Here is a 25,996-nt window from a genome sequence, read left to right as displayed (position 1 = left end):
TTAATATACTAGCAATCCAAAGAAAATATTGGAAATTTTTCGTTCAAAATTAGCTAAACTTTATTCCCCTGCTTTACAGTTTGATAAGTTTAAAGCAGGTACCCTATTCTCTGATATTAAACTTCCCACACTAGAACACGAACAAATTACCTTTCTCGAAAACACCATCACTCCATTAGAAGTCCAAAATGCTATTAAATCATTGAAACCTCATAAAAGACCGGGTCCTGATGGGTTTTTGGCATCATATTTTAAACAATTTATGCCCATCTAAACACCTATATTGACTAGGGCCTTTAATTCTTTACTAGATGGACACTCCTTTAGACTTGAATCATTAACCTCCTTTATATCTATGCTTCCTAAACTTAAAACGGATACCACCTCCTGGTCTAACTACCGCCCTATATCCCTATTAAATCTGGATATTAAAATACTAGCGAAAATTCTAGCAAATAGACTAAACTCCATCATTGGTAAACTCATACACCATGACCAAACAGGCTTCATGCCCATGTGTCAGGCGGGAGACAATATTAGAAGAGCGCTTTTATTAACACATGCAGATAAAACAAGGCATATTCCAACCTGCTTCCTATCTTTAGACATAAAGAAAGCATTTGATTCGGTAACCTGGCCATATATGCAGTTTATTCTCAAAAAATGGGGTTTCGGTAATATTTATTTATCTTGGGTCTCTTCCTTATACAACAATCCGAGGGCATACATTAAATACTGTATATGGGTTACAAATCAAACATGATAGAAATTAGAAGAGGGACCAGACAGGGTTGTCCATTATCCCCTTTACTTTTTGCCCTACTTATCGAACCCTTGGCTCATTTAATTAGAAATAATCCCAATATCAAAGGAGTGGAATTAGGTGGACATCAGCATAAAATATGTCTTCACAGACGATATACTAATCTTCTTAACCCATCCTCATATCTCTGCTCCTAATCTTCTCGACATTTTAGATAAATTTGCCCATATCTCAGGACTCCACATTAACCCTCAGAAATCTAATGCACTTAATGTTTCCCTGTCACAAGATGAACTACAGCAAGCCCAAACTTCACTACCATTTAATTGGGTAACACAATTCTTTCCATACCTAGGAATACAACTCACATCCTCATTTTCAAATCTGTTTACAACAAATTATCTACCATTATTAAAATATACTACAGGCTTAATGAAACAATGGTCCTCTCTCCCCTTATCTTGGCTAGGGAGGATTAATGCCATAAAAATGTCTTACCAAAATGTTTATACCTATTTAGGGTACTTCCTATTTCATTACCGTCCTACTTTCAAAGACTTTTATAACAGTCATGTCCTTTATATGGGGTGAAACTAAGCCATGTATTCCAAAGTCAACACTCTTTTTGGATAAACTTAGTAGTGCATCAGGATTACCTAACTTCTCTTCATACTATTATGCAGCGCAACTATCGCAATTACCTAAATATCATACGAGCATTGAATCTCCATTATGGGTTGCTATTGAATCTATTGACATTGACCCCATTTCTGTGTCTAACCTGTTATGATAAGCCCCCAAAGATAGAACTGATATCTCCAACCCCATAACCAAGCATTCCCTTCTTATATGGGACAAATTCAGAAGTTCTCTTAAACTTCAATCCCCACATAATCCCCTCCTCTCCTTCATTAAGAACCCTGCTTTCTATCCTGCCTGGAAATTTCCAAAATCATTTATAGCCTGGTCTTCAAAAAATTTGGTTCGTTTTCACAATTTAGTATCCACCAACTCTATTCATACTTTCCCCACTCTATGTGAGATTTATAAGCTCCCTAACACTGAGCTTTTCCGCTATTTACAAATCAAAAATTTTTATACACCGCTTATCAAAACGGGGTCAATACTTAATCAATTATCACAATTTGAAAGAATTTGCAAAAGTGACCCTCATACTAGAGGACTGATTTCTTTTTTATATAAACAGCTTAACTCTATTCTTATTGGCACTCTACCTTCCTACACTATGAAATGGTCACTCGATTTGAATAGAACATTTAGTAAACATGAATGGAACAGTATATGGTTAGCCACAAAAAACTCCTCTCCAAATTGCTAACCAATAGAAACCAATTTTAAAGTCCTAGCTCGTTAGTATTTGGTGCCAGCCAGAATAGCTAAATTTATCCACTCTTACCCAACAACATGTTTTTGAGGATGCTCGTCATCAGGTACCCACTTTCACATTTGGTGGCAATGCCCAATTGTTCAAACCTTCTGGATAACATTTTTTGATATGGCTTCTAAAGCCTTGGAAACTCCAATATCTCCAGACCCGGCCATAGCACTTCTAAATCTTAAGCCTCCTGGACTTACCCGGACTCAATTTCAATTACTAGTACATCTCACAACTGCAGCTAAACAAACCATAGCCAAGGCATGGAAATCCCAGACGTTGGTTGTGGCCGAAGCTAAACATCGAATGAATAGGGCTCTTATCTTTAATAAAATGTCATCTATTGAGGATAATAAGAAAAAAATACATAAAAATCTGGCAACCATGGGTTAAGCACCTTCTATCTACAAACTTTGATCTATCATTGTTGATGCCTAATTGATACTCCTTACATCCTTTTACTATTATCTTTTTTACTTCTAGGTGCTTCTGGGGCGGGGGCTGGACCAATACCAGGAGAAACTTTTCTTATCTTCTTTTCTTTCACTCACTCTCTCTTCTTATCTTCTTCTACTCTTCTTTTCTTTCTTCTTTTTACTTACTTTTTCATATAATAGCTACGAATACTAGACATGTGCAGAGTAAAATATTTTGTTTCGGAATTTCGTTTTCGTCCGAAAACTTAATTTATTTACTCCCAAAAATTTGTTTTTATTTATTTCGTTTTTCGTTCAAAAATTGCATTAGTCCGAAAATCCACATGAATTACGCTCGAATCTGTCTTTGAAGGCTTATGGTGTCTGTCGAATGTATAAAGAAGATTTGACGGAGCTAGTATATAGCATACTTTAGAACCCTATTAAAGTCTATGGGACTCCAACGTTCAAAATCTAAAGTGCTCATTTTAAAGACTAATTTGCAAGTTACTGTCCTAAAAAGGGGACAGGTATCAATGCAAAAAAAAGTTTTAAAAAACGGCAGTTTTTTCGGGAGCAGTGATTTTAATGATTAAAGTGAAACAATAAAAGTGTAATATTCCTTTAAATTTCGTAGGGGGGGTGTCTATACTATGCCTGTGAAGGGGCTCATTTTTCTGGTGCTTAGAACTGTCCCTGCACAAAGTGTCATTTATGCAGGAAAAAAAGTCCTTTAAAATCACTCGCAGCTATTATGAATTGTCGGCTCCGTAATACAGAGAACACTCAATGAAAGTCATTGATAAAAATAAATAAATAAGCGTGGGGATTCCCCAAATTCAATTACCAGGCCCTTCAGGTCTGGTATGGATATTAAGGGGAACCCCACGTCAAATTAAAAAAAAAATTGACGTGGGGGTCCCCCTAAAAATCTGGCAGGCTGGCAGGCTGCAGGAAAAGAGGGGGGACGAGAGAGCGGCCCCCCCTCCCTCCTGAACCGTACCAGGCCATATGCCCTCAACATTGGGGAGGATGCTTTGGGGTCTGTGACCCCTGAAAGCACCTTGTCCCCATGTTGATGAGGACAAGGGCCTCATCCCCACAACCCTGGCCGGTGGTTGTGGGGGTCTGCAGGCAGGGGGCTTATCAGAATCTGAAATCTTTAACAAGGGGACCCCCAGATCCCGGCCCCCCCCCCGTTTGAAATGGTAAGGGGGTACAAAAGTACCCCTACCATTTCACAAAGAAAGTGTAAAAAATAGTTAAATAAGACAAACACACTTTTGAAAAATTCCTTTATTAAAAAAAAAAAAATAAATAAAAGATTCCAGCGGTGGTAATCCACTCTTCCTATCCAGCGATGGACGGTCATCTCTCCAGCGATGGCTGATCTGAATCAGCGCAGCGAATCCATCCTTCTGTCTCCACACAGGAGACACCGCAGGGATTCCAGCGGCCTGACGTTTCTTATATATGGAGGGCGGGGCCACCCGTCACCTGACCCCGCCCCCCCTCTGGCGCAAGGGGAAACCCGGGCTTCCCTGTGACGTATGGGTGACCCCGCACCCTTCTGATGTAACACAGGCAGGTTTCCGTTACATCAGAGGGGGGCGGGGTCACCCATACGTCACGTTGAGACTACTTGAGCTTGTGTTGGAGGTATAGGAGATAGCCAATTGGCAGGTATTACTCTTTTGGCAGCAGAAGTATAAAGGCCAATCAGTTTTTTAGCATATTTAGGGATACCCGGGACCGGAAGGCCCAGTGAGTAGTTTGTTGGATTCAGCGGAATATCTCTCTCTAATACCGATTGGAGCAGGGATTGAACCATAGACCACAAGGGTGTGATCAATGGGCAATCCCAAAAGATATGGTAATGCGTGCCCACATCTTGTAGGCATCTCCAGCATAGTCGGGATAGTGTGGGATCATATTTATGTAAAACTTCAGGAGTTTTGTACCAGAACATCAACACCTTGTAGGCTGTCTCTCTCTTCTCCACGCATCTCGAGGCTTTGGATATGGAAGTCCAGATCCCCTGCCATTGAGGGAGAGATATAGGAGTGGGTAGAATCTTGGCCCATCTCCGCATATAGAGGTGAGACTCCAATGTTGGTGGTAATGAGTCATGAAGAATCCTGTATATAGAGGATATGAGACCTCTCTGATGAGGACCATGGGTACATAGAACCTCAAAGGCATTCGGTTTTTCCAAGGCCATGGCAGGAGATATGGAGCAAAAATAATGTTTAAATTGGAGATATGTAAAAAAGAGACTGTTGTGGACTTTCAAATTTGTTTTGGAGGTCTGGGAAGGACATTACAAATAAGACACTAGTGCGCACAACCCCAAAATAAATCTTAAATCTACCTACTCTAATAATAAATAAAATATTAAAGGAAGCTGCTAACATAAATAATGCTCTCCACACTAGCTAATCAAATATATAAAAAAGTATGTAGCGCTACCTTTTTAAAATAAAATGCCTATCAAGTGACATAAATGACTAATTATAATCAATACATAAATTAATGTGCAAATATAGCAAAACACTGTGCTTCTATACACATGCAAAACACAATTGTGTGTAATATCTAAGAAGTGCGAAATCACCTATATACAGAGTGATCTCTCACCTCAATACATATATATATGTAACGGAAACCTGCATGTGTTACATCAGAGGGGTGCAGGGTCACCCATATCTCACGGGGAAGCCGGGGTTTCCCCTTCGTCAGAGGGGGGCAGGGTCAGGTGACAGGTGGCCCCGCCCTCCGCATATAACAAACGTCAGGCTGCCGGAATCCCGGCAGTGTCTCCTCCGTGGAGACAGAAGATGGATGGATTCGCTGCGCTGATTCAGATGAGCCATCACTGGACCCCGGAGAGATGATCGTCCGTCGCTGGATAGCAAGAGTGGATTACCACCACTGGAATCTTTTTATTTTTTTTTTACTTTTAATAAAGGAATTTTTCAAAAGTGTGTTGGTCTTATTTAACTAATTTTTTACACTTTCTTTGTGAAATGGTAGGGGTACTTTTGTACCCCCTTATCATTTCAAACGGGGGGCCGGGATCTGGGGGTCCCCTTGTTAAAGGGGGCTTCCAGATTCTGATAAGCCCCCCGCCCGCAGACCCCCACAACCACCGGCCAGGGTTGTGGGGATGAGGCCCTTCTCCGCATCAACATGGGGACAAGGTGCTTTGAGGGGTCACAGACTTTAGACCCTGAACACAAGCCCTAATGCTAGACCCCCCAGCTAACCCTGAAATACATGCACAACAACCTCACTAAGACTAATGCTAGTCAGGGGCAGTAACTCTAGCATTAGCACAGCTTCTTTACAAAACCTCCTGAGCAAAGTGAAAATCAGTGGGGAGAAGCATCTCGCCCTTACCTGCGCCCCTAGCACACAAGACCTCCCGCAATACTGCTGCAAGGCACTGAAGATTCCATTGCCCTGAACAAGAGTGGGGAGAAGCAAAGAAAGCCCCCACACAACCTCCCTCTTGATCCAAAACCTGGACGTGACATCAGAATGTCACTCGGAAATTACACCCATTGATCGTGCACGTGAGCAAAACGTTGACAGGAGAGGAGGAATGGAGTAAAGGCTTTATGCAGCCTGACTCCTCCCACAAACACAGCCTGACCTGCCATACACTTGTTAGAAATCTTTTGTTACAGAAACACTTTGATAAGGATGAAGGTGAACAAGAAGAAAACCCACAGACTGTAAGCAATGCTTTTTTTGTTGATTTGGATATTACTTTTAACTCGTACAATTTTCTAGATTTAAGTGCTGAACTGTGTTTAGAACAAGTGGAGTCAGAGTCACAAATTGGCCTCTTGGCATTCCACATAGTGCATTATCTAAATGCGATACTTTTTTTTTATCCTATACAGACTAGGAATTCTATTGTGGATGATTTTCAGGCCATTGTTGAAAAAATAGGATTTTTATAACAGCTTACCTGTAAAATCCGTAATAACTATGTGGGTTATAACTTCCCCCATATAACCCCTCCCACTACTGGGAGTCCTCAGTTTTGTAGCCAAGCAATGAAAGTGTATAAGAAGGAGGGAGGGACCTCTGTGTCCCCTGATGTACATCAAAGAAAAAGATTTTACAGGTAAGCTGTTATAAAAATTCTATTTTCTTTTCTTACATAAGGGGACACAGAGCCATAGCAATAACTATGTGGGATGTCCCATAGCAATGGAAACTGAAGGGGGGGGGGAGACAGACCAAAAAAAAAAAAACAGGAGGCCAGAGGACTGCAATCTGCAGTGTATGCTGTGCCCAAGGGCAATATCCTCATGATCTTTAATATCGATTAAAAAAAAATAATAATAATAATAATAATCGGATAAATGTCTGAACCGAAGACCAAGTTGTGGTCTTACAGATTTGAGCCATAGAGGCCTGATGATGCACCACCCAAGAGACACTAATTGCCCTGGATGAGTGTGATCTTAATCTGAGAAGGAAGAATTTTGTTCTTTAAGCTGAAGCTTGACTAATCACTTGACAAATCCACTTGGAAATAGTGGATCTTGACGCTGCCTGTCCACATCTTAGACCCTCCAGCAGTACAAACAAAACCTGTGTTTTGCGAACCTGAGCGGTCACCTTTAAATAAACTCTGATCACTCTTACTACATCAAGAGAATTTAGTGCTCTCTTCCCTAGATTACTGCTGTGGAGAAAAAAAGGAACAATAATATCTTGGTTTAAATTAAACCTATCACCACTTTTGGTAAGAATTCAGGATGAGGACATAAAACCACCTCATCCTTATGCATGATGAAATAGAGCTCTTACAAGACAGAGCCGGTAGTTCCAATAGAAGAAGAAATGGCAAGCAAAAAAGATTATCTTTCTTGTCAAAGAACCAAGAGAATTTCTCGTAAGGTTCAAATGGCTGATTTAACAAAGCCGATGAGACCAATTTTAAACACTAAGGATTTAGAGGTGCCTTGATAGGGGGAATAAACCATGTTACCCCCTGAAAAAGCTACGCACCAAGAGTGGGAAGCAAGAGGCCATAGGAAAAGACATTGACATGACCTGTATCTGGCTCTTGATAAAAGTCAAGGCCAGCTTAATTTCAGATCCCATATGCAGGAATCCTGCCTATTGACATACTTCCTGGGGTGCCAACCCCTGGATCTATACCAATAAACCTATGCCTTCCAGATTCTATAGTAAGTGATTCTGGAAGCCGGCTTCCTGGGCTTAGTCAAAGTTAACACTACTGAAGGAGATCACCCATGATTTTTTTTATAGATTGGGATTCAACAGTCAAACCTGTTAAACTCCTTGTCCGTAAAGTAGGATCAAATACCGGACCTTGTGCAAGAAGGTCTGGCTATAATGACAGAGTCCAAAGGACTCCTACTGCCATCTTTATGATCTCGATAAATTAAGATCTTCTGGGACCCGGCTGGGGGTACCAGAATCACCTCCCTTTTATTCCTGCTTAATCCTGCGGAGAAGGCGTGGAAGTAGCAGAACTGGAGGAAATGCATAGATCAGTGAAAAACTGATCCCCTGGGAAGACTAATGCGTCTGTTCCGACTGCTAGCGGACCCCTTGTTCGACATAAAGTTGTTGACCTTCGTAATGAATCTGGATGCAAATAGGTTCATGTCTGGAGTACCCCATCTGACATATGCTAGGAAGATGTCGGGTGAAGAGATCATTCTCCCTGAAATAATTGTTGGCGTCTCAAGTAGTACGCCTGAAAAATTAGAATTGCCAACAGGCAAGGAGTGTTGTGTTCTGCCAAAGCTAGAACATTATTCACCTCTTTTTGGGCTACATGACTTCTCTTGCCTCCCCTGGTGAACCCTGTCAGGACAGTCCTGTAATCTGACCGCCAAGATTCTATGGCCAGATGTACTGCCTGAAATGTCCAACAAAGTTGATAGGCAAGGTCCTCTAACCTGGACCATCTCTCCTGGACAGAATCTTCTTTCAGGGCTGCTCCCCAGCCTAGAAGGCTGCCATCTGTGGTTAACACCTTGCAGGATAAAGATTTTCCCTCCTGCTGGATAACCACCACCAATTTAGGCTCTGAGCTAGGTCGGGAGCCAAGCGTATTGGAAACAAGGCCTGAATCCTCTTTATTCCAGACCAAGAGGATGGTGTCTTGAAGTAGTCTTTGAATAAAACTGCGCGTAAGGGACGACCCTGAAGGAGGCTACCATTTCCTCTAAAAATCTCCTGCAGGCAAATGAAGGAATTTTCCTTTATCCTGATAAGTTGAATTAGTCCTACAATGGAACTGATTCTCGTCTCGGGTAAGAATAACTTCTTCTGTATGGTATCTATAACCAGCCCCCAAGTAACCTCCTTGATAGTTTTAAGGAGCATCTTCCTAGGCTGAGAATCCAAACTAGAGATTTCAGATATCTACAGCTGAGATCAGACTCTGGTTTTAGACCCGAGACTGAATGATCTATTAAAAGTAAATCTTCTAATAGGCTAGGACCGCTATGCCTTGAGCCCTTAAAATGTTATATTTCAAACCGCAGAAATTCTTGGTAAGCGGGAAACTTTGGCACGTGGAGATATGCAACTCCCCTCCTTGCAGGATGGACACAGCTGAATGAATTATGAAAGGATTGGATGTTTAAGTGCCGATTCAGATCTCCGAGATCAAGAATGGGTCTTACCTCTCTGTTTGGCTCTGGGACATTAAAAGGTTTGAACCAAAAAAAAAAAAAAAAACTGTTCCACTAAGGGAATCTCTGATATCACTGACTGGGATAACAGCTGATCCAGAGACCAGAAAGAGAGACATCTCTTTTTTTTTTTTTCCTGCAGCCTTAGGAGCATTATCTGAGGAGACAAACTCTTGCATAAAGACTGCCGCAAAAGCAACCCCAAGGACCCCACAGGCAGCACCCAAACATGACCCGAACCCCGGACCCTCAGATCGAAAGCCGACTGGTGCCATCCGGGCTCTTGAAACTCTATATGTAACCTAGAGAGAAAAAAAAATTGCAGAAATCCCCCTGCTCTTTCATGAGAAGGCCTTAGCATTCTGCTTTATGGGCTTTTTGCCCCAAGATCCTGGTGCTGCCCCTGGGAACTTTCTCCTGAACATGGCGATTGAGACCGTCGAGATTACCTAAAAGCAGATACCCTAGGCATAGGAGAGGCTGCATGTTTAAAGGAGAACTGTTTGAACCTCCTTTTACTGGTAAAGAGAACTTTACCCCTTTTGGGTGTACTTATCCACTCCAAATAGTCGTAGCCCAGGAAGAGACACAGACTGGCTAAGGGTTTTCACCTGGTGCTTCAGCTGATCAATATTTCAGCCAAGGACCTCTGCAAGAATGCACTAGTCCAAGTATAAGCCATAGGGCTTAAACGATCGAGTAAATAGTGGAGCAGACGTTAAAGGCTTAATGGACTGAGCTACTCCTATTGCAGCCAGAACAGCAAAAGACATCTTGTCTTTAAAAGGAAAATCCAACCTTAACTTGCTGGATCCTTTAACATCAGTGCATTATCTACTGGACATGTGAGACTCTGCTCACTGAGGTGATTGCAGCCTTAATAGCTGGAAACCCCCATTTCTTTCATAGAAATGCTAACATTCAGAATGCATAGCTATGCATGAATAAGAAAAACATCCCCAGGTGGGGCAGGTTCAAATGAACCCTATTAGAGGTAGATACCTCAAGAGCCTGTGCTGCAGGCAACAAAAGTGTTAAGTAAGGGAGTAAACAAACACCTGACTTGTGCGGCTACTCCCTCCCTGTTAGGTTCTTCCGAAGAGGAAAAATAAGTATCTTCCAATATTTGGTAAGATCTACCTGATCCCCAGCCTCCTGCATCTCAACAAAATGGCCCAGAGGACTAGATGGGAATCTGCTATGTTTAGTTCTACTATGGAGAGACATCATAGCAATAATCTTTTAAATGTTAGAAGAAAAAAAACTGTTTGTATGAAATACACAGGGACAGAAGTGTTCTACCCTTGAAGGCTCATCTGACTGGCCGTATTTTTCTTTTTACCTCTCAGGAGAGGAAAACATTCTTTTGGAAGGGTTTTTAGTTTGTTGTATACCATTAACCCCTTAGAGGAGTTCCTGGTCCCTTTGTCACTCATAGCTTACAGTACAAAGCAGAGGCAGTACCAGCAAAAGAATGTTTCACTTGCTAGGCTATAGTACAGTACAATAACTGCTATTAATCCTAGCATTACACTACAATGTTGTCAAAAGGGAAATGCCTGTGTCACCAAACCTGACCAGCAACCACTTTGCTCTGTCCTTCCGCCGCCAGGCAGCAGCTTCTCATGCTGAGCGCTAAACTACTTCCTGCACGTGTGGCCGGTGTCTGACGCCGTTTAGCCATGCCCCCACGTGAAAACGGAGCCCCCTTCCTCTTTCAAACAGGGAAGTGAATCTCCCGGGTAAGCACCGGCATCATGGCGGGCGGCGACGGGGGGGGGGATAAATCCTCCACTTGGCGAGCGGCCGAGACTTGCCAAAAAAATATATTTTTTTTTTAATAAAGAAAAAGAGGCAGCTGGCTGGCATTCAAATAGATCAAAATCGTCAATCTGGGGGCCCAGGAAGTGATCAGACCCCCATTCATACCTGAGGGTCTGAGCTGGCATGAACTGAGAGGAGAGTAGAGCTTCTGCTGTTTCCAGCGTCAGAATGGTGAGTGCTCAATACAGCCTCCAGTGGTGACACATAGACATGACAACACAATACATGGAAGGAGAAATTTCTGAGAAAATCTGCCCTACCTTATCCCACAATCCTTACCAGCTCTTAAAGCATTTGCAAGCAAAACCTTGTGTCTTCCGATGATGAGGCCCAGGTACCATTCATTTAGTACATTATGGAGACATCAGAATGGATCCGGTCAGGATGGCTGGCTCTCATCAAAGGATTACTGGCGGTGCAGCTCAGTACACACATCCTTACACCTGCCCAACACCTTAGACACTGGCAAAAAAACTGAGGACTCCCAGTAGTGGGAGGGGTTATATGGGGGAAGTTCACGCCTTAAGGGGCGTGCCAGTGTCCAGCACCTGATAGGCCGATATAACCCACATAGTTATTACTATGGCTCTTTGTCCCCTGATGTAAGAAAATAAATAGTTATTAAATCTGCAGAAAAAATCCCTAACTTCTCAAGCCTCTAACATTTCTGAACAAGAAAGTATAGCCTTACAGCATCTAAAGGATTCTAAACAGTTAATCATTAAAGAGGCTGACAAAGGAGGAGTAGTGGCGGTGCTTACTAGAGAGCGATATTGCTGTGAAGCCATTAAGTTAATCCACCACCTATTCTCCCTTGTCTTCTAATCCCACTGTCATTTTTTTTTCCGCCCTGTCTTGTAGAGGGGGAAAGAATAGGTGTATTATCCCATAAGACATTGGAATACCTATATGTTGAGGATCCAATCATTCCAGTGTTCCACCATCTCCCCGATATCCACAAGTCAGGGCCATCTGATTGTAGCTGGAATAGGGGATCTAGGGGAATGGGTAGATTGCTATTTGCATCCGTTGGTTTTGATATTGCCCTTCTTTTTTTTATTTAACTTATTCACTTACTGTATCTTTATCAGTGGAGAATGTTAAACCTCTTGACCTGTTTAAGACCATCCTATTTCACAGTGTCACCTTATAAGTTGGTAAATATGTTTTATTTCCAAGTCATTCTAATATGATAATTTTGAAGGAATGTACTCTTTGGCTGCTTTCAAGCTGGGCAGGCATTGATGGTAAAACACTGCTAGTTTTAGCAAAACTTTTAACCCCCGCTAGTGGCCAAATAAAGGGTTAAATGTTCCTCTGTAGCACCGCTGCTGAATCGATTTGCATGCGCTTTGGCAGCAGTGCCCATTCATTTCAATGGTCAGGAGCAGTGGAGGAGAGTGGAGGAGCTGTGTATACATTCCTCCAACGCCCCAAAGTTGCTGCTTGCAGGACTCTTTTTTTTTTTTTTAACGTCCTGCCAGCGCAGCTCTTCAGTGTGAAAGCACTCAGGCTTTCACACTGGGACTGCAGAGGAGGTGTTTTTCAGGTGCTTTACAGGTGCTATTTTTAGCCCATAAGCGCTTGAAAATGCCTCAGTGTGAAAGGGGTTTTAGTCTTATTACCAGGCTTTGATAGCTTCATCAACCTCATTGTTTTCCTATGTTATTTTATATACTGTACTTTGTTTACTTTTGTACTGTTTTATATACTGTACTTTTGTACTGATGTTATTTTTTGTACAACCCAACAAAAGTTTGTAAATGAAAAAAAAAAATTGAAAAATGCTAAATATATTAAGTACACTATGATAATTGGATATGTTTAATCATGGTATTATGTGTTTTGTTTTTATTTTGACTTTAATTTACTATATAAATTGTATAATGTAGTGTGGGTGCCTTTAAAAATCCCTCTGATAATACATTTCTTCTATATTTAAAACTTAAAAGATACTTTATAGCATACTAGATATGTAAGGGCATTGAAATAATATATCAATAAATTAAGAAAAAAAGTGATTGTCTGGTGAAAACAGAATATGAATGTATAAGAAACTTACGTCCAGCAGAACATTTTGGGTAATTTATTTGTTCATTTCTACATGTTGTTTGCAGGTCATTTTCTGATACCATTCCTTCCACACATTCAAATTGAATAGTTTGTCCATTTTCAATCTCAGTTCTTTTGTTGTAATGAATATTATTATTAGCCATTTCTGCTTGTTGTAGAACACAGGAGCCTAGAGAAATTCAGTACAAAATATATAGATGTTCAACAATCTGGAAAGCAAAATATAATTTTTTAAATCAATGCATTAGTCAATAATTTGGTAATTATTATAAAGATAGTTATTCAAAGCCCAGTTCATGTCCTTTCTGATTCCTAGGCAGGGTACAGTCAGACTGAAGAATTGCCACAATAAATCAACCAATTACCAATGCAGATCTGTATTAATCTAATTCCAAATTCTTGACTTGTTATAATAATGTAGCCTTACAACTAATGGATTGTTTGAGATTTGTTTATTTTTTATTTCCTCCCTGTTAGAGCAGAATTGTTATCCTGTAAATCTTTTTCATCTACTGCCTGAGCCCAATGTTGATAACAGAAGCTACAAGAAAAACTGTCATAATGAATTACATGAATGAAAACCAAGAGCCCTCTCACACCCAGGCTGCCCGTGCGTTTGAGGTAAAGCGCAGCTCGTTTTAGCTGCGCTTTGCAGCTGTTTAAGTGGTGCTTTTCAGCCGCTAGCAGGGTTAAAAACTCCCATGTTGTGGTGCTTACAGAAGCGCTGCCTATTCATTGCAATGGGCAGGGGCATTTTGGAGTGCTCTCAAACCGCCCCAGAGATGCAGGATTTTTTCTAACGTCCCGCAAGCACACCGCCCAGGTTTTGAAAGCACCCATTGCAATGAATAGGAGGAAGTTTTCAGGCACATTACAGGAGCCATTTCTAGCACTAAAATGCCTGAGAACTGCCTCAGTGTGAAAGGGGTCTTCATGGCCCATGGACATGAAGTATAATATATATATATACACAGTATGATACATTGCTTTTTGAATGTTAAACAACATACACACTATGCCGTTCTGTGTGTAAAAAAAAAAAAAAAAAAAAAATGATGCTGGCTTCATGATCTAGTCAGCCAATTAACTCATCTGAATGCTGAGACTAGGTTGGTCAGACACTCTGGACAAAGAATTGCAGACAAGCCTGCCCTCAGCTGTGTATGGCCCTACCACTACTTTTTTTGTATAGAACCTGTATGTGGAGATGATAGCCCTATACTACTTCTATTCCCAAAACCACTGACTCTACATCTAGGCCAATTTGGCATTTGGATGTATTTTCAAAACTTTTATTTTTAGTATCAGAGAGGGTGTGCGGGGAATGTGGGCGATAGTGCAAGGTATTTTGAGTGCCTTCTGTTTTTGCACTTTATTTTACTTTTAAAAGCAATGAAGTCAAGTGAAATTAAACTTAGTGTGGCGACACAGAGGGTGGTTCTAAATGGAGCTTTAGGGGATAGCTACAGATCTGAGGTCTTGGGATAAGTGACCTGTGGAAGGGGGGGGGGTGAAAAAGAGAATGTACCCCATCCCTGCAAATCACTGAAGCACAGTTTAACTGATCCACCCAATTCCATAACTCCCAACTGTCCCTGATTACGAGGGACCATCCCTGATTTGGAATAAAGCCCCTCAGTCTCACTTTCCTCCTCCTTTGTCCCTCACTTTGGTCCGATTTATATAGTGCACTACTTATGTTTCCCAGTGCTAAACTTATCATCCAATTTCTAATGTATGCATTTGTAAATTTCAAATGCCAGTATAAAGGAATAGTAGTGGTAAAATAGAAAGTACTTGTGGGTTTGACTAATCATCTTTTTTTTTTTGTATGATTCTCCTTTAAGGGGGTATGGCAGGGGATGAGCCCTAAGCCAACATACTTTTATTTATTTATTTATTTATTTCAGGGACTTATATAGCGCCGTCAATTTACGCAGCGCTTTACACATACTTTTGCTAATTGGTGTCCCTCGTTCCCATCTCAAAAGGTTGGGTGATATGCACTTCATCTCTCCCTATGCTGTCAGTCAGCTCTCCTTGTCCTCTCCATAAAGCAGCTCTAACACACTGACACCAGGGCTGCTCTCAGATCACCTTTTTATAGTGAAAGTCTGAGTTATCTAGCTAACCATTCCACCTATTCTTGGTAGCTGTGGGGCTGTTTACAAAGGTCAATGGCTGCACAGGGTATTATGGATGTGCACCAAAATTTCCACACTGAATTCATTCTGAACTTCAGCAGCAGAAATTTGCTGCAAATTCATATTTGGGCACACTGGAATCTTTTCACTACAACCACTGTTAATAACAATAAATAGAATATTTGGGTTCCCATTTAGTAGACAACCCCTTCTGAGTTTCAGTTCAGGAATCTGCAATCTTTTTAATCCTTTCATCACACCATTGGTTCCTGCATTCCACCCCATTCACTGTTGGAAAGGACTGATTTTCCATAATATAATTGAGCTTGTGGTAGACATGTGCAGAAGTAGAAGAGACCATCAGGAAACTTTTGAAGATAAAATTGTGCACCCACATTAAAGAATTAAATACTTACTTTACTTTACCTAATAGGGCTACATGGACATATTGTTGCATAAAAGTCCTGATATTTAGAGGGTACCATCGTATGTTTAAACAAAATAACAAAGCCAACATTAGAAGCAGTTAGCTGAGAACATAATCTGTCAGAACCTGTCAACTGTTGTAGAAAGTTTCACTTCAGGGTGGCCTGGAACCCCGTGCAGTTTTTCCACTTCCTGATAGTGGAGACGAAGCATGCTGTCCCAATACCATGCAAAAGTCCAACACCTGGTATCTGAGCTACTTACAGCATTCTCTGGCTAAAAGGCATAGACAGCAGAAGCTGCCTGAGACATCTCAAACATATCTCTTGCCTGCAGATTTTTCACAACAACAAGGTTGTTATGCTTAGACCATATTTCCTTCCAGTGCCTCGTGAAATAGACATCTTCCTTAAAAAGGCATGTTTGCGATACATCTCTTGCAGACAGCATATGCTGTCTAGGCTTTTAGACAGAGAATACATATGAATGCATAGTTGCCAACTGTCCCGAATTTCCCGGGACATTCCCGGGATTAGGACATTTGTTCCGAATTAATTTTGTCCCGGGAAATGTCCCGGGAAATTTGGTTTGTCCCGGGAAATTTAATTTCCAGTTTTTTTGCCGTATTTTACGTAAACCACGCCCATATTTTGCCGCACCGTGCTTCGCGCGCCGCATTTTTCACCTTTTTATATGCCACATCTATAACTGCATGCACCCTAATTATAATACAACTCCGCCTACTGCCAAAAAAAGTGTCCTGAATTTTTTTTTTTTTTACAATGTTGGCAACTATGTGAATGGAGGCGAGATTCAGTCCCGATATTTGTTTTATGACCTGTTACAGGGCATATACACAGAAAAGATGAGCAGATAGAAGTTGTTAATTGCTCTGCGACAGCTTAATTCTGAAGGAGGGTCATGTTGGTTGTACATAGTCCGGGTCCAATTAGCAGCAGTTTGACATGCAAAAATAGCAGCAAGAGCTGGTTGGAGGGCTGGGCTTGCCAGGTTAAAAAGCCTCTTACATTTTCTGTCAACAAATGATGGTACATGTTCAGTTAAAACAGTGAGATGTTTGTCCAGCATAGAGATGGCAGGGTCAACCACAGGGATTGCCACTTTTTGTAAACCCTTTTTCCAATGGACAGCGTTCAGCAAAGTTTTTTGGGGGGAAAAGGGAGAGGGGTTGTGGGACTTTATATGAGGCACACTGCTAAGTTGAACAAACCAATCAGTGTAAACATTGTTTGTAACAATAAAGGGCAGACATGCACATGTAAAATAGTAGAAAAAAAAAATAATAGGTCTTGATAGATATCATTTAAACAATTCATGATTATACACAATTATTCCAACATGATATACATAGTAATGGACCTTGGGTATGTAGACCAAAATTGTAACGGTAACATATAGGCATGATAACAATGAATTGATTCATTAAAATAATCTATAGTAAAATACAGTTATTGCACGTGGACACTGGTATAGCATCATAGGAAAGCTCTACGTGTTTCATGGTTAAAATGCCACTCATCAGGAGCAGATGCAGAGTTTGGGAGTATCTATAATAGAGTAGAAGTGCCAAAAGGATATTATGGTAAAAAAAAAAAAAAAAGAGTATAAAACAAGAAAGAACGAGTGGGAACATAAAATATCACAAACACTCTCCCCTAGCTGTATTATATGGGTAAAAATGTTGATATCAATAGTGGGAGGCACTATAGAAGACGTCATCCCCGGGAGCTGGGGCGGTAACACCTGAGGGCGAAGGCATCCCCAGTAACCAATGAGTAAGCATTAAGGTTCTTCAGTTATCAGCTGTGGTATGGATATTTAGTACTGTATATAATTCATACTGTGAATAATTCCCAGGAATATTTGTAAAAATGTATAAATTAACAATAGAGTAATTACACAACTGATAATCTGAAGAAAAGTTCCCAAAATCGATAGCAGGTAAACCAAGTGGATGAAAAAGAAATAGTGTTTAGCATCAAGAGACTTTGAGTGAGACGGTGGTAGCAGTTCCCCCTCTCTTTCTTGTTTTATACTCTCTTTTTTACCATCATATCATTTTGGCACTTCTACTCTATTATAGATACTCCCAAACTCTGCATCTACTCCTGATGAGTGGTATTTTAACCACGAAAGACGTAGAGCTTTCCTATGATGCTATGTCAGTGTCCATGTGCAATATCTGTATTTTACTATAGCTTATTTTAATGAATCATTTCATTGTTATCATGTTGTTGCTATCATGCTATATGTTACCGTTACAATTTTGGTCTACATACCCAAGGTCCATTACTATATATCATGTTGGAATAATTGTGTATAATCATGAATTGTTTAGATGATATCTATCGAGATATATATTTTTTTTATTTTTCTACTATTTTACATGTGTATGTATGCCCTTTGTAACAATTAACAATGTTTACACTGATTGGTTCCTTCAACTTAGTAATGTGCATCATATAAATTCCCACAACCCATCTCCTTTTTTCAAACATACCAGGGATAGAGGTATATGAACTATCATAGCCATTGCGTTATACAAAGTCCCAATCTTTTTTCAAAGTATTTTGGGGAGTGAAAATTCTTTCAGAAGTGACCTGACCATCATAGACTGCACATTCATTGATTTATGAACAGGACATTTTTTGTGCCCAAAGAGACATGGGGAGACAGAGGTGAGTAAAATCTGTAAAATGCCAAGACTTTTTTTGAATAGTGCTTTTCAACATTAGCACACATGTTGGGTAAAGCTCCCTCATCAATAGAGTGACAGTGGTTACATAGTTACATAGTAGGTGAGGTTAAAAAAAAAAAAGACACAATTCCATCAAGTCCAACCTATGTGTATGATTATATGTCAGTATTATGTATATCCCTGTATGCTGCGGTTGTTCAGGTGCTTATCTAATAGTTTTTTTAAACTATCGATGCTCCCCGCTGAGACAGCCTGTGGAAGGGAATTCCACATCTTTGCCGCTCTTACAGTAAAGAACCCTTTACGTAGTTTAAGATTAAACCTCTTTTCTTCTAATTTTAATGAGTGGTCATGTGTCTTGTTAAACTACCTTTTTACAAAAAAAGTTTTATCCCTATTGTGGGAATCACCATTATGGTATTTTTAAATTGAAATGACATCCCCTCTCAAGCGTCTCTTCTCCAGTGAGAATACGTTCAGTGCTCACAACCTTTCTATACAACTAATGTCCTCCAGGCCCTTTATTAGCTTTATTGTCCTTCTTCGTACTCGCTCCATTTCCAGTACATCCTTCCTGAGGACTGGTGCCCAGAACTGGACAGCATACTCCAGGTGCGGCTGGACCAGAGTCTTGTAGAGTGGTGGTGAGAAAAATCCTCTGCAGCTTCCTCTACACTGCCTCTATGTTCTATTCATTCCCCTCTGATTCAGCATTCTCTAGAACTGGCATATCAGGGTTCAGCTCTGGTAAAGAAACTGTAGTAGGAGCAGAGGAATGCCATATGTAAGCTCTGGACAAAGATAGCTGAATAAAGGCCATAATCTGTCCAAGAAATTGGAATATACTGTAGATGCAGAAATAGAGCTAAAATTGGACATGAAAAAATGGTGCTGAGGCTGGTTCCTGCTTAGATGCAAGGACTCATCAAGTTTGAGTGTTGTGTGGGCCTTTAGCAGAGCGAATGTAAACCTGCCATTTGTAGTTGGCTCCCTTTCACTCTCTTACCTGTTCATGATACTGGACTAGATATAAAGTGTAGGTTTCATCCATTATGAGGCCATACCCCTGGAGGGAACTTTGTTCCATAGCGATGGGCCACTGCCCCAGACCTGTATAGCACCCTATGGCAAAATCAATGTGTGTCCATTTACAAATGGAACTGCAGCTCGGCCCGCCCCCTCTGCCTCCTGATTGGCTCATTGGCTGTAATTGACAGCAGCGGGAGCCAAGAATCCCATGGACATTGCTGGATCCAGATCCATAAGGGGGGGTCTGGGGGACTACTGCATATCGAAGATTATTTTACCTTCATGCATAGAATGCATGATGATGAAAAACCTTGTGCCTTTACAACCACTTTAAAGCAGAATTCCAGTCATTTTTCAGTTTATTAAATGTCAGCAGCTACAAAAAGTGTAGCTGCTGTCTTTTAACTACTTCAATCCAGGGCACTTATACACCTTCCTGCCCAGACCAATTTTCAGCTTTCAGCGCCATTGCACTTTGAATGACAATTGCGTAGTCATGCTATACTGTATCCTAACTAAATTTTTATCATTTTGTTCCCACAAATAGAGCTTTCTTTTGGTGGTATTTGATCGCCTCTGGGATTTTTATTTTCTGCTAAATAAAAAAAAGACAGAACATTTTGAAAAAATATATGTTTTTTTTGTTTGTTACAAAACTTTGTAAATAAGTAAGTTTTCTCCTTCACTGATGGGCACCGATGGGGCTGCACTGACGGCACTGATAAGACGGCACTGATGAGCACGATGAGGTGGCACCAATGAAGTGGCACTGATGAGGTGGCATTGATGAGCACTGATATGTGGCACTGATATGCGGCACTGATAGGCGGCACGGACTGGCACTGATAGGCGGCACAGACTGGCACTGATAGGCGGCACAGACTGGCACTGATAGGCGGCACGGACTGGCACTGATAGGCGGCACGGACTGGCACTGATAGGTGGCATTGTAGTGTAAAGTATTGTACTGATGGATGCCAATCAGTGCCAAACAATAATGCATACCAATCAGTGATGCTCATTGTGGGCACTGATTGGCATCCATTGTGGGCACTGATTGGCATCCATTGTGGGCACTGACTGGTATCCCTGGTGGTCTAGGGTGGCATACCTGGTGCTTGGTATCCCTGGTGGTCCAGTGTGGGCATCCTCGGGGGGGGGGGGGCTGCGCTGATAAATCGATCAGCACAGACCCCCACTGTCAGAGGAGCAGCCGATCGGCTCTTCTCTACTCGCAGACACGAGTGAGGAAAAGCCGATCACTGGCTCTTCCTATTTAAACTGTGATCAGCCATGATTTGACATGGCTGATCACACAGTAAAGAGTATCCGGGGCGTATCCGGATGTGAGCGGCAGTGGACGTTTTTGCAGGGAGCTCCGGATTACTGAGTATAATCCGCCACCATCTGGGTGTTTAAAAACCAGCTCAGTGCCAAAAACCTGCCTGCATACCCATCTAAGTACCCCAGCAGTATCTTCCAGAGATTCGGCCTGTAATCTACAGAGGGAGATAGCATCTGGACCCCCTAGGCCACCGCCATCTTGCTGCTCCGAGGCCTCCCAGGGAAATCTTCATCAGCACAGATCTGGAGGTAAGGGACTTGGCCCGATCTAGTGAAGCCTGTGGATCCCCGCTGTTTCCTGTGGCTGCTTCCCCGCTGGGAGTCACCGCAGCTGGTCTGGCCTACATCAGAAGTGCAGGCCACCCCTCTACACCTGCCTTATAAGCCCTCCAGGTCCTAGCCAAGGCCTGGGGTGCTGCCAAAGACTGCAGGTACTGTGCCTTATCTGCTGCTGCCTACGACACATTGCCCTGGGCCCTCTGCACCCTGACACTCCCAGTCCAACAGCCCTACTGCCTAGCCCCTGCCTGCCTGTTAGTGTGAAGGGAGAGGCTACTGGTGAGCATTGACATCAAGGACGGGAGTTCTGTGGCCAGCTTGGACACATCTAGCTGCCTCTTAGCAAAAGATCTGGGCCCGGGGTGGTAGAGGAAGGGTGCATCGAGAGGAGCTCACCCCAACACAACAGCATCCCTCTCCGGGGGACGCGGCTTAATGATGGCCGGGTGAAGACATGTTCTGGAGGAGCTCCCTGCCCGGCCCGGACCATATGGGCCAAAACACAGCTTTACCTGATGTGAACATGGCATGAACACCCCCAAACAATACAGAACGCGATCGGCGACCTGTGGGACCCACATCCGACCCTCACAGCCCGGTATTCAGCATTTTTTCAGAGGGAGCCCGAGAACATCCCCTGGTGCCCCAGCCACTATGGCTCGTGTGGCCCGCATGGAAACGGAACCCTCCGAGACACAGATCCCCTCCGCTACATCCGTACCAGATCCCTTCACAGGGACACCGGCTGTGTTCCGGTCTGAGATGGCTGGCTCCACATCAAACCAGGGAAGCCTGGATGATGACCCCTGCAGCATGCTGCAAGCTCTACCTACGAGGGCGGAAATTGAAGCCCTAATCCTGCGGATTGAGGAGGCCCACAATAAGGACATACAAGAGGTGAAGACAGAGCTGTGTGCCATAGAGGACCGAGTCTCATCAGGGGAAACCCAGATCACCTCGCTGGAGACTAGGGTGCAAGCCCTGGAACGCGCACAGGACACCCATACCTTAGCGGCACAGGAGATGCAGCTCCACTTGGAGGAAATGGAGCACCACAGTCGCCGCAACAACTTGTGACTGCGGGGTCTCCCGGAGGCTACAGGTCCAGAAAATTTAGCAGAGACTGTTACCGCTATCTTTCACAGGCTCCTGGGAGACCCATCTCCCTCCCTGGAAATAGACCAGGTCCACCGTACGTTGGGCCCCAGATGTACTGATCCCACTAGACCCCGTGATGTTCTGTGCTGTCTGCACAGGCACACACAGAAGGAAGTGCTCCTAAAGAGGGCATGGGATCACGGGAACATTGAATTTGATGGGCCACAGATTCAGATACTCCCGGATCTATCCAGGGCCACGCTACATCATCGTGCCATGCTGAAACCGGCTCTTGAAGTTGCGAGACGCCATGGATGTACATACAGATCGGCTATCCCCTAGCGGTCATCTTCTGCACTGATAAAAGCTCCTTTACGCTGCGCACACCAGCAGACCTCCCTGCCCTCTAACTTTCTTGGGAGCAGAACCAGTTCCGGTGCCAAACTGGCTATTAAGGCTCCCGTGTCCTGCAGGCCCATAGTCAAGCAGATTCGCCCAACCAGCTTGCTCCCAGAGGTCGGTCCGGCGCCACATCAGTATCTATCAATGGATCACGTGAGTCATAATTGCACCCTCCAGTACTTACTATTTTGTTCTGCACTGGCTGAAGTTTCAGCCCCCCACCTGCACTATTTTATTGTGGTCGCCCCCCCCCCACTGGGATTTCCCCCTGCCCTGTGGCCATCATTGCTACTAGTGCCATGCAGAGGATATGTGGAGCAGTGCTGCGCTTTAGCAGCCCCGGGAGTACCCACGCGCCTGTCATCATCCCCGAGCAATACAAAGCCACTCATGCAGCATCTTGATATAACAGATCAACGTAGGGCGGCAGACATCTCCTGGGGGGTGGTTTTGGCCTGGTGGCCCCTCCCCCCCACAAGGAACTTTATGCCTAATGAAGAGCTGACGGCCCACCTATGCTCCCCCGGAAGACCAAAGCAGCAGGCACTTACAGGCAAGAGAATAGTTGTCCCACCGCAATGGAACCACACACAACGAGGAGACCATGCTTCACTTGGGCAGCCATGTCCCTTTGTTCCCCCCCTTTATTCTCTGTTTTTATCTGCCTCAGAGGCCCCTTATGTTTCACCTGCATGGACTCCATGACTATTATGCCCCTGAAGACGCCGGGAGAACAGGGACATTCCAGAACATGTGTGGGGGAAAAGCGAGTTGCTGTTGCGGGTTGTGAACTACAGCTGGGAGTGGCTGGGTGGTGAGGTGGGGGTTGTTTGGTTAGGGGGGTGATGGGTGTGGGGTCTCTCTTCCTCTCCCCTCCTTCCTCCTCCGTCTCCCTCTCTCCATGGCCTGACGTTGACTCCCAGACTGAGAAGAGGTGTGGGGGGGTTGCTACGGAGGGGCCATGGTGTCAGCCGGGGGGGGGGGGGGGGTGGCGTACTAACATGCAGGGGGATTGTCTGATGCTTAGAGATGTTTTATGGTTTTTTGTTTAGTTAGTATGTTATGCAACCAGCCAGTGTAGCTACTTTGTAGGTAACTGTGTAACATTATAATTTACAAAGTTTTATAGGATGCCACGTCTCAACAGACCCTGAAAGTTCTTAATCTTCCACTCACATTAGTCCTGTCCACACGGGCATCAATCAATTGCCCACATCTACACACACACACCTAAGGTATGGGGCTTCGGGTAGGATATGGGAGCTTCCCGCTGGCTCACGCAAAATGCTCTCCCACTTAGGTTGATGCTTTACATCCAGGTATTCCTGGTGAGCATTGAAGCAGCACTCTGCTGAATTATAGTTATCTAGCTTAGCTGGAAAGTGCTGACTGAGAGACCTTCCCTCTCGGACGCTACCCAATACCTGCAAGAGTCCTTTCTCTATCTCTCTACCCTTCCACTAACACACTCTTCTACCCTCTAGTCTATCCCCTCCCCCTTCCTCCCCCCTCCCATACTTCCCACCCTGATACAATCATGGACGTGCTTAACATTGTTACCCTTAATGCGAAGGGACTCAGCGTCCCCGAAAAGAGGCGAATGCTACTGAACGACATGAAACGACAGAACGCTGACATTGTTCTAATACAGGAGACACACTTTAGGGAGAACAGGTTCCCTATCTTAAAAAAATAGATTTTACCCAACAGTCTACCACTCCACATACTCGGAGGCCAAACCTAGAGGGGTCTCCATTCAAATATCGGCTAGAATCCCGTGGACTCTGATCGATATAACAACAGACCCAGCGGGAAGATTTTTATTCCTTAAAGGCCTGATTTGTGACGCGAAGTTTACCGTCACAAACCTCTATGCCCCTAACAGCCAACAAGACCTTTTTGTAAAAAGACACTTATGCAGCGTACACACGATCAAACTATCCGGTGGTTCCAGCGTCTGCCGGACAATCTGCCCGTGTGTGGGCTCTGGCTGACTTTTTCTTTCCAAAAGTCCAGCAGACTTAGAAAGAAGTTTTGACTCAAGATTGTCCGCCGGACAATCAGCTGCCTGTGCTCCAGGTAGCCGGGACTAGTGGAGGAGGTCAATGTCGCCACCTCCATCAGCGAGATTGACACCTCGCTGGCCCATCACCTGGAATGGACTTAAAGGGGAAGCCCTACGCCGAAAAAACGTTATGGGTGTCCCCCCAGAGTCCATATCAGACCGTTATCTGAGCACGCAGCCTGGCCGGTCAGGAAAGGGGGTGGGGACGAGCGAGCGCCCCCCCCATCCTGAGCTGTACCAGGTCGCGTGCCCTCAACATGGGGGGTGCTTTGGGGAAGGGGGGCCCTGCGGCCCCCCCCACCCCAAAGCACCTTGCGCATGTTGATGAGGACAAGGGCCTCTTCCCGACAACCCTGGCTGTTGGTTGTTGGGGTCTGCGGGCGAGGGGCTTATCGGAATCCGTGAGCCCCCTTTAATAAGGGGGCCCCCAGATACTGGCCCCCACCCTATGTGAATGAGTTTTGGGGTACCATGTACCCCTACCCATTCACCTGGTGAAAAAAAATTGTAAAGAAATAAACACAACACATTTTTTAAATAATTTATTGCACAGCTCCGGTGGTCTTCCGTCTTGGGGGGGGTCTTCTCGCCGGACTCCTCCGCTATCTTCTGCTAGCTCTTTTACTAGCGGAGGAGTCGGCTTTCTTCTTCGTCGTCACTGCCGTCTGGGGGTCTTCCGACTTCGGGGGTCTTGTCCCCCTCTTCGGGTCTTCTTGCCGGGCCTCCGCTTTCTCCTTCCAGCTCTTTTACTAGAGGTGGCCCGGTCTTCTGTCGCCGCCGCCTCTTCTTCCGAATTCAGGGGTCTTGTCCCCCTCTTCAGTTCTTCTTGCCGGGCCTACAATTTCTTCTTCCAGCTCTCTTACTAGCGGTGGTCCAGTCTTCTGTTGTCGCCGCCTTCTCTTCTTCTTCCTTGAGATGTTGACTCAATGCTCTCTCTGGCCGCAATGACAGGGACGTGTTGTGCGGCGACTTATATAGGGACCAGGGGCGGGTCATGATGACCCTGCCCCCTTATGTCACAGTCCCAGCATCCTCCGGGACTGTGGACTAAGTCTGCGGGATAGTCCGATCGTGTGTACGAGGCATTAGACTTACTTCAAAACTTTATGGAAGGACAACTTATTATAGGTGGGGACCTAAACATCCCCTTACTCCCCATAGAGGACACCTCCACAGGCCTATCCTCCATCCCCTGAGGCACACGGAAAGTTATCCACGCTGCCCTACATGCCAGACAACTGGTGGATGTTTGGCGCCTTTTCCACCCCGGCGAACGGGATTACAATTTTTTCTCCCGACCACACCGCGGGTAATCATGCATCAATT

At 43.8% G+C, this 25,996-nt stretch overlaps 1 protein-coding gene across 1 annotated transcript in view; it reads right to left on the bottom strand.

Moving 5' to 3' along the window:
- The window catches only part of LOC143928079 (coagulation factor XIII B chain-like), a 508,518-nt gene that overhangs the window by 130,143 nt on the left and 352,379 nt on the right, over positions 1-25,996 (bottom strand). Inside the window, exon 7 of the mRNA XM_077452694.1 lies at positions 13,154-13,333. Coding sequence (XP_077308820.1) covers positions 13,154-13,333 — 180 coding nt within the window. The remainder of the gene's footprint in view (positions 1-13,153; positions 13,334-25,996) is intronic.

The sequence above is a fragment of the Lithobates pipiens genome, unplaced genomic scaffold, assembly GCF_037356315.1.
Source record: "Lithobates pipiens isolate NorthernLeopardFrog02 unplaced genomic scaffold, aLitPip1_a1.2 Scaffold_23, whole genome shotgun sequence".
Classification (NCBI taxonomy): Eukaryota; Metazoa; Chordata; class Amphibia; order Anura; family Ranidae; genus Lithobates; species Lithobates pipiens.
Note: the sequence above shows the minus strand (reverse complement) of the source record. Positions and strands in the feature narration are given on the sequence as shown.